This window comes from Solanum dulcamara, chromosome 5, assembly GCF_947179165.1.
Source record: "Solanum dulcamara chromosome 5, daSolDulc1.2, whole genome shotgun sequence".
Classification (NCBI taxonomy): Eukaryota; Viridiplantae; Streptophyta; class Magnoliopsida; order Solanales; family Solanaceae; genus Solanum; species Solanum dulcamara.
Window position 1 is genome coordinate 60,254,602 of NC_077241.1, and position 9,463 is coordinate 60,264,064.

Genomic DNA, 9,463 nt, shown 5'->3' on the forward strand with positions numbered 1-9,463 from the left:
CTCCTAATATTCGATTAATACTTAAATATACAAAGATGCACCAGAACTCACAATAAATGTGTTGATCATAGATTAAAACTTCAATAAAATAATTGAAGGAAGAAAAATAACGAACTTGGATATCATCTGACCATAGAACACAAAGTCCACCTGATCGTCCAACGGGATAATGCTCGGAAGAAGCTTGCGGAGATCTTTGCAAACATCATAAATTCTCGAAAACGTACAAGCAGATGTGCTAAGATCAAATCTCACGGCCACTCAATTCAAAAAAGAATTTCCACGTCTCAAATCAAAAAAGAATTTCCACGTCTCAAATCAAAAAAGAATTTCCACGTGAAAATTCTTTTTTCATTTGGGTGGCGGTGAGATTTGATCTCAAGAGCTGTGCCTGCTCTGATACCATATTAAAGTGTGTGACATGTCATATAAAAGCTTAAGTGATTAGAGATTATTATATTCTCAACAAAAATATAATTTTTTAATAAAAGACAAAAAGTTCACACAATTTTTAGAAGGATCTTCAATCTTTTAATAAGTCACACTTTATAATTTTTTGACTTATTTTTATCATTTTAATTTAAAACCAAGTACTTATAAGCACTTTTTAGTTTATTCAAACACTTCAAAAATACTTAAAATTTATTTTAGCTAATAAATACTTAAAATAAATCAATCCAAATTCTTTAGACCTAAATAAATGAAATTTTCAAAGTAGGTATTAATTAATCTTCCAATTAGTACAAGTAACATTTTAAAGGCATAAATAAATTTAGGAATGTATTTTGCACCAGTAATGTAAAGCAAGATTGAAGTCGCACGGCCGCCCGCCCGCCCGCCGCCATCTGTAGTAATTAAAGGGAAGGTGAGAGATATCGAGAGTTGTGAGACCGGCGATCGCAAAACAAGTTCAATATTTTTCAGCACAACTTTATTAATACAGAAATCTTCTTTTATTCATTCATCTTAATAAAGGGGATGTCGCAGAAATTCTCTGCTACACTCAGAATTGGGGATTTGAATGATTACATAGCTCCCTCTCAGGGCTGTGTAGTTTCCCTTAAAGCTAATTCTAATTCAATCAACAAATCCGAGGTATTACCTTTTTTCTTTTTCTTTTTACTGAAGGTTAGGGTTTTATTTTCATTCGTATTTCTTAGTATTGCAATTGGTTTGTTGCGGTTGAAGAACAGCTGCTCTTACTAATTTTGTTAATTCCTTTCTTACTCGATGAACAGAAAAATGCTGGAGCTTTGAGCAAACCAGTACAAAAAGAACCCGTCAAAATTTCTCTCAAAGATTGCTTGGCTTGCAGGTATTATCTCTTTTTTCTCTAGTTCGGATTTAGTGTTCAATCATGCCTGAATTAACTTTGCATTCAAATGCACAATGACACTGTATTTTCAGATAGTACTGATTTAATGTTGAATAGGAATATGATTGAGGGAAAGAAAAGGTTTCAGTAATCTCGGGATAATCTTAACATGACTTTTCTAGTAAAAAAAAGATCGTCACATGTCAATAAAAACAGTTAGTAGTATTACATAAAGCTAGTAATTAATGTTTTTTAGTTATATCAAAGGATATTAAAATGCTTCATGCTAAAGAAAAAGTATGACATTACGCTTTTTAAAAACATCATTAGAAACAAATGAGATATGATAAGTAGGAGATGATCAACAAAACCATGTAATAGTTAAAGGTCATTTTTGTCAGTCATGTAATCTCTAATACAGTAATACTAATACCTGTACCACATTGAGTTATATTAAAATAATACGTCAATAGCAGAGCAACCAAACATGTATAATTTCCAATACTATATTCAAGCAAATGACCAGAGCTGTCAAAAGCGAAAGCGCAAAAAAAGTACCAAAGTCTATTGGAACTTTAAGTGCAAAGAGCAACTAAAGATAGCGAAGAAAAGTCCCAATGAGTAAAATATAAAAAATGGAAATGTAATTGAAGAATATAACTATAAACACCAACAATAATTATTTGGACAAAGGAATGTAAACCAATAATTACTCTAATGCAGTTAAAATCAAGTCCAAAGTCTATTTTAAATATTTGATTTAGAATAAAAGATGTAATTTTAGGTTTTTAATGGCCAGTTTTCTGTTACTAAATTTCTAATGTCTTTACTTAATTTCAACCACATCGTTTTCTTAACAACTAAGGTATCATTGTATCAACTCTATATATTAACTAGTGTTGTGCTACTAAAGTCTGTGAAAATGTGTAAGCCTTAGCACCTTGATGCCTACACTAAAGAGCTACGTGAGACAAAGTGCACAACTTGCTTCACCAAGCTTCGGGGCTTAAGCATGCTTTAAGTGACCCTTTAACAACACTGGCTCTAGCTATAAATCGACTATGACAATTCAAGTAACTTGAATCTTTTCATTATTTTTGGTAATAAGGAATTGTGGGCAATGTTTTAAGACTTAGGCGCTGGTCCCTGTTTGCTGTAAGTCCAGCTCCTATAAGTTACGCATAAAAATGTTACTTGATAGATTATTAATTTTATTTAGTTTTACTTTGTATTTGAATTGTGACTCAGAGCATTTTCCTGTTGAGATGGGACTACATCAGGGATCTGTGTTGAGTCCTTTTCTTTTTTCCTTGGTGATGGATGAGCTGACACGGTCTATTCAAGAGGAGGTCCCATGGTGTATGCTATTTGCGAATGATATAGTTTTGATTGATGAGACTCGAGACAGAGTTAATGATAGGTTGGAGGTTTGGCGACAAACGCTGGAGTCCAAAGGGTTCAGGCTGAGCAGGACCAAAACAGAATACTTGGAGTGCAAATTTAGTATTGCGATGGATGAAGAGGTCACGGAAGTGAGGCTTGCCACTCAACCTATGCCCAAGACAGAAAGCTTTAAATACCTTGGATCCATCGTCCCGAGTAGTGGGGACATTGATGATGATGTCACGCACCGCATTGGGGCAGTGTGGATGAAATGGAGGCTTGCTTTTGAAGTCCTGTGTGATAAGAAAATACCACCTAAACTTAAAGGTAAGTTCTACAGAATAGTGGTTAGACCAGCGTTGTTATATGGAGTGGAGTGCTGGCCAGTAAAGAACTCTCAGGTTCAGAAGATGCATGTTGCGGAGACGAGGATGCTGAGATGGATGTGTAGACACACTAGGAGTGATAAGATTAGGAACGAGGTTATTCGGGAGAAGGTGGGAGTGGCACCTGTGGCTGACAAGATGAGAGAAGAGAGACGGAGATGGTTTGAGCATGTGCAGAGGAGGGGTGTCGACACCCCAGTTAGGAGGTGTGAGCAGTTGGAGTCGGGGGTTATGCGGAGGGGTAGAGATAGACTGAAAAAGTATTGGAGAGAAGTGATTAGACAAGATATGGTGCTACTCCATATCACCGAGGATATGACCTTAGATAGAAATGAGTGAAGGTCGCGGATTAGGGTAGAAGGCTAGTTGAGATAGAATGGTGTTTTTCCGTGTGTCGATTTAAGGGGGTCGTAGATCTAGGCGTGCCTTTATAGTTGTGTTGTTATTGCCTTTGATTGTCACATTACTTTGCTCTTGTTATTGTTCTTGTCTTGTAAAATTTGCATCATTTTTTTTGTGCCACTATGCTATATATATTATTTGTTTTCTCTCTTACTTGGAATTGTGACTTTTGAGTTCGGAAACAGCCTCTCTATCTCCATGAGGTAGTGGTAAGGTATGTGTACATCTTACCCTCCCCAGACCCCACTTGTGGGATTTCACTGGGTATGTTGTTGTTGTTTTGTAATTAATAGCAAATGCCTCTCTGTATAAGATTCAACAAGGGTGAGCAACTTAGCTTGTTTCCTCATTGCAGTGGGTGCATTACGTCAGCAGAAACAGTCATGCTTGAGAAGCAGAGCTTAGATGAGTTCCTTTCCAATTTGGAAAAGGGAAGGACAGTTATTGTCTCTCTCTCCCCCCAGTCTAGGGCCTCTCTCGCTGTTCATTATGGACTTTCTTCACTTCAGGTTGGTTTTGGTGTTGGTATTTTCATATTTGTAGTATATCTTCTCACCTGATATGACCGATGTAATTATTACGTCCATCATTTTGCTCTTGAATAACACATTTTTTGGGTGGTGTGGGGGAGTGTGTGTGTGTGTGTGTGGGGGGGTCAATGGCATTTGTTTTCCTTCCTTTTGGCAAAGTTGAAAAAAAGAAGTATTGCAAAGCATTTGCATATGTTTGAAAATAATGAGCTTGTACTTCTTATGTCAGGTCTTCAGGAAGCTCACAACACTTTTTAAGTCTCTGGGTGTGAAAGCTATATTTGATACCAGCTGCAGTAGAGACTTGACCCTGATAGAATCTTGTAACGAGTTTATGGTGCGATATGAACAATCCCAATGTACAAGTAGTGGGGAGTCAAAGCCACCTTTACCTATGATTTCTTCTGCATGTCCAGGTAATGGCTTCATTTACTTTGGTGTTTTTCTTAATTTCTTACTTGGTGTTCTATGATATGTTCCAACTCTACTGGTGTTGGTGTTGAAATTGCAGGTTGGATATGTTATGCTGAGAAGACCCTTGGTTCATTCATTCTTCCATACATTTCTTCAGTCAAGAGCCCCCAACAAACCATTGGAGCAGTCGTCAAGAATTTTATATGCCAAAAGCTAAGTTTAAGGTAGCTTATTGCCATCTCATCTTTTAAGGATTATGCTTTAGCTGTAAACTGTAATCTTTCATTTCTTTTGTTGTTGGACTGTCCCAAGCTATGTTGCTCGGACTCTTCAAAAATGTTATCAGGTGCATGTCAGATCCTTCAAAAGTAGTGCATTTTTGGAGGATCCGACACGATTGCGGCAACATTTTTGGAGAGTCCGAGCAACTTAGGTCCCAAGCATAATGCATAGGTTGTTGTATTGCAAATATGCACTAAGCCATTACGTTTATCTTTCTGTTGTGCTTCCCATCCATTTAATGCATCCTACTGGAAAACAATTACAGAAAAAATCCATGCTGGCCATTTGATATTTCAGCATAGGTGATGTTGCATGTTAGTTGGTGAGAAGTTAAATGGTTTTATAATGTTCCTAAAGTCAAGCTGTTAGTTTTTGGAGCTGGTCACAGTCGATTGGTGCTTGATAGAGCCTTTTTTCTACAGGGCAGAGGATATATACCATGTGACTGTAATGCCATGTTATGACAAGAAGCTCGAGGCTGCTCGTGAGGATTTTGTTTTTCGAGTGGATACAGATAGTGAAAAAATTACGGAAGTTGATTCAGTTTTGACAACAGGAGAGGTTTTGGATTTGATACAGGTAAGAGAGTTATCTGCTTCTCAGTATTCCATTCCCGCAGAGCATTAATGTGAGACAGTGAGAGAGCTTGCATTCAGTGTTATCAAAGGCGTGCTTAAGCCCTGAAGCGAGGCTGAAAACGTGTTGAGCGCTTCGCCTCGCTTAATGTGCGCTTCAGTATCATCATCAAGGTCCTAAGTCATACTTTTCCTTGCCAATGAACCTCTTCTGAAGAGACGACACTAAACAAATGACATTTCACTTTATTGTAATTATTTTTCAAATTCTTTGCTCATATTTTGTCATTCATGCATATAAATTATTAGTCTTGGACTAAACATATATATTTGCATTTGTTCTCCCTTTGCGCCTTTTTTATTAAAACCCACGCCTTATTTGCGTTTTGCGCTTAAAGTCCCAACAAACCTTACAGCTTTTTTGCGCTTTTTGGTTTTGATAACACTGCTTGCATTTGGAATACTTGCAATTATTCTCCATTTCTATCTTTTGTTTTCACCCTTTTAACGCTGTGTTCTTTAGAAAGGGCTCATTGTTGTTTACTCATAGTCAATCTCTCTCCTCCTTGATGTAGTTAAAAGCAGTTGATTTTCAATCCTTGGAAGAGTCCCCCCTAGATAAATTGTAAGCACTTTTATACACCTTGGATTGATATTCTCATTTCTTGATGCAAATCCTTACAATTGAGTGCTTATATGTACTTTAAAGGTTTGCAAATATCGATGAGGAGGGCCATCTTTATGGGGTTCATGGAGGCTCTGGAGGATATGCAGAGACCATTTATCGTCATGTTGCAAAAGTGCTTTTAGGTCAAGAAGTTAAAGGTCCTATAGCATTCAAGACTATAAGGAACTCTGATTTCCAAGAAGTGAGCCTAGAAGTAAGTTTGCTTCAGCATTCTCTTAGGAGCATGATTCTATAGAATGTTGTTAATATGCCCCTATAATGTTCTATTCATCCAAGTACCTGTAGGCTGACACTGCGATATCTTCTTGTGTGTAGACAATTGCATCTATAATTTAAGAGTTTCTATCTGTTAACAAGGATATGATTTGGTGTTTGGTCATTTGTGGAGCTGCTAATTTGATGGCTCATGCCAAAGTTTATTGTACTTGGTGGTGGATGGGGCCCAATCAAGTCCTAAATAGGCTAAGCGCTTGAATGCAAACATAACTGGATGAGAGTCCAAGTCGAATCCGACAAGGAGTAAATATGAGGTGTTCGGATGATTACTTGTTAGCTACAAAGATCTTCAATTGGACTTGCAGCATTTGCTTGGGTTTTGAATTTAACTAAAAATAGCAATAGAATTAAAAGGAAACAAATAACTAACAAGAGTGTAAATCAAGTGATAAAAGGTGCTAGGGTTATAGCCCCTAGTTGATTTGCTTTAGCTAATGGGAAATACTTATTTTGTCTAATTGCTTGGCTTATTGATTATGATTCAATTATAATTTACCCATTAAAATATCATAATAATAATGGCCCTATCCCAATTAAGTTCACCAGAACTGAATGGAATGCTTAAAGTTGTAATTGTTGAACACCCAAGTTAGAATCTAGCTATTCCTAGCTTGATTCTGTTAATTGAGTTATATAATCCCTTGTAAAACCCAATTCCTTGCTAATTAATTCTTACCTAGTCCTAATTCCATCTTCTCAAGTCGAACTAAGACAATTAGGTCTTAATCTTGTGTTGAACACCACTAAGTTGACTGATAAGGCATGGAATTGATTAGATAATCATAACCCAAGCAATTAATGACGAACAATTATTAACCCATTAACTTGCAAACCATTGGGTCTACGACCCTAGCTGAGACTGTAGCTACTCATGCTAGAAATGAATGAAAAGGCAACTAACAGACAATGAATGATTCAAACTCAAGATGAAATCTTCAAAATTTGCTTGAGTCCTTGCTAAGAATAGTAGAAAAAAACCCTCTTGAAAAAAGAAAACTAAATGCAGCAGCCCAAAACTGAAAGTGTAAACGGTGTTATGGAGTTGTATTTTGAATTTGCATGGCCAAACGCTGATTTTCAAATGAACTGAAAAGATTTCCGGGAAAAAATGAATAATTCTCATGGCCAAACAGGTCCTAAGTTTGTAGCAATTGCCACAAAAGAGTAGTGGGGCATTGACAACTACTGACAAGATGTATGTTGCATTGAACACAGGTGAATGATAAATCTGTACTGAAATTTGCATTATGTTATGGTTTCCGGAACCTGCAGAATGTTGTTAGGAAATTGAAAATGAAAAAGGAGAAGTGTGACTACCATTTCTTGGAGATCATGGCATGCCCTTCAGGTTGACATGCTGGATCTTTCTATTTTGTGAATAATAGCTCTGAGCCTTCTTGCATCAATTTAACAGTTTTCTTGTCTTTAATTGCCTCCCTCGTGATTATAGGATGCTTAAATGGTGGCGGACAAATAAAGCCACAGCCTGGGCAGTCGGCTAAAGAGTTGATTCAGATGTTGGAGACAGCTTATGTAGAAAATGTAAGTCACGTGTTTGACAAAATTTATCATAATATAACCATCTTGGACTCGAGAGTTTTTCTCTCCAGCTTGAAGGCTTTCTTATAATTTGTGGCATGTCAGGGAAATGTGCAATGTGTAACTTGGATTGCAGAGCTTGGGAGATTCATCTCTGACTACTCTCTAGTAGTTAAAGATGAACTCCCTGAAATGGAAGTTCTCTTTTTGTTCTGATTTGTATGGGTGTGTCCCCAACCAGGGCTTTTATATGTTATAAAGACCTGCTTGTTTTAGCTTCTAATTTTTCCTCTGCATTACGAGATGACAAAGTTTATGAACATTCATCTCTGAAGAAGATTCAAATGAACGAAAATGGTCTACTCTTTAGAAGTTGCATAGCCATGATTGACGTGGGAACTCTTTGTTTACCTTGCACTTAAACTTTCTGATCTTATGAAAACTGAATTGCCTCTGAATGCTCGCTCTTTGTTAATGTTTCAGGTTGTGGTTGCTGATCCTTTCAACAATCCCATCATAAAGGGTCTATACAGTGAGTGGCTTGAACAGCCTGGTTCAGAGAAAGCAAAGAGGTACCTGCATACTGAATATCATCCTGTAGTGAAAAGTATCACTTCACAGTTGCAGAACTGGTGAGAAATGCAAAATATCAGCTTTTAACTGATTGGCAAAGTTCCAAGCGTTCCCTTCTGGTGTTATTCTGCAAGAGCATTCCAAGGGGGTTTTGATACTACAGTGCATTGTTCACAATCTATGTTCATGTGTCCATGCTCCACAATTTTGGCAGTCCAATTTTGGTAGTGAACGTGTTCGCCCCATACTGTAAATATACTGTGTTGCAAATCACACAATAATCTAGGTTGCAATGATATTCCCCATCTTGATTGGAGTAGTTATATTGTGCGTGTAATTCCCACAACCCAGGACTTTATTTATTTGGCCACTCAATTTGTATTCGTTAGAAGAGGCTACTGTTTTATGCCAATGGTAAATATCAGCAGAATCTTTGTGTAATCGTATTTGTTTTCAGAGACTGTCTTTCCTTGCTCTACCATATAATCTGGATTTAACTCAAATTTTCACATTCTAATTTTTACTTCAGCTCCAATACGGGTATAAAAAGAAATCTTTAATATGGGTAAAAAAAGATTTGTTCATTGCTAATAATACTACTAAAAAATGCTATTCCGTCAGGGCACTTTAATCGGTTATTTTTCATCCAACAAAAAACGAAATTATTTTTTTTCAACGAAAACTAATGGAGTCTGTTCCGTTGATTTGAAGGGTTAAAATGGAATGGAGTGTGAAAATGAAAGTTAAAGAGAGGTTTCTATGTATTTAGCCTTTTTTTTGTGTTTGGATTCAAATGATATTTATGAATAAAGAACTTCGGAAATTAGATTGGCAACGATTGGAACTGGTTTGAACAGATTCGAGCAACTGGAAAATTGATGAAGACAACCTAGTTGACCCTTGATTTTGTGTATAATAGTGTGGATACATTATTTATACAGTTATACAAATTTTTTATACATGATTACACAGAAAAAATACATCATTTATGCAATGTATATATAATGCGTATAAGTATTGTATGATGTGTGTGTATGTGCTACATATATATATATAGCATGATTATACATCATGTTATATAGATTTTAAAAATGGATAAT

General features: G+C 36.5%; 1 protein-coding gene across 2 annotated transcripts; it reads left to right on the forward strand.

Annotated features, from left to right (window-relative positions):
- The first annotated feature begins 772 nt into the window (after nucleotides 1–772).
- On the forward strand, nucleotides 773–8,821 carry LOC129889272 (protein NAR1). Of its 2 annotated transcripts, none has more exons than XM_055964504.1 (11): nucleotides 773–1,095; nucleotides 1,239–1,315; nucleotides 3,842–3,995; nucleotides 4,246–4,432; nucleotides 4,528–4,654; nucleotides 5,135–5,291; nucleotides 5,863–5,912; nucleotides 5,997–6,168; nucleotides 7,524–7,599; nucleotides 7,702–7,793; nucleotides 8,274–8,821. In XM_055964504.1, the coding sequence occupies exons 1-11, from the start codon at nucleotides 979–981 to the stop codon at nucleotides 8,424–8,426; spliced, it is 1,362 nt and encodes a 453-aa protein (XP_055820479.1). In that variant the 5' UTR covers nucleotides 773–978; the 3' UTR covers nucleotides 8,427–8,821. The 2 variants fall into 2 exon arrangements, with proteins under 2 accessions (XP_055820479.1, XP_055820478.1); XM_055964503.1 differs by having other exon boundaries at nucleotides 774–1,095; nucleotides 7,467–7,599.
- The last annotated feature ends 642 nt before the right edge of the window (nucleotides 8,822–9,463 follow it).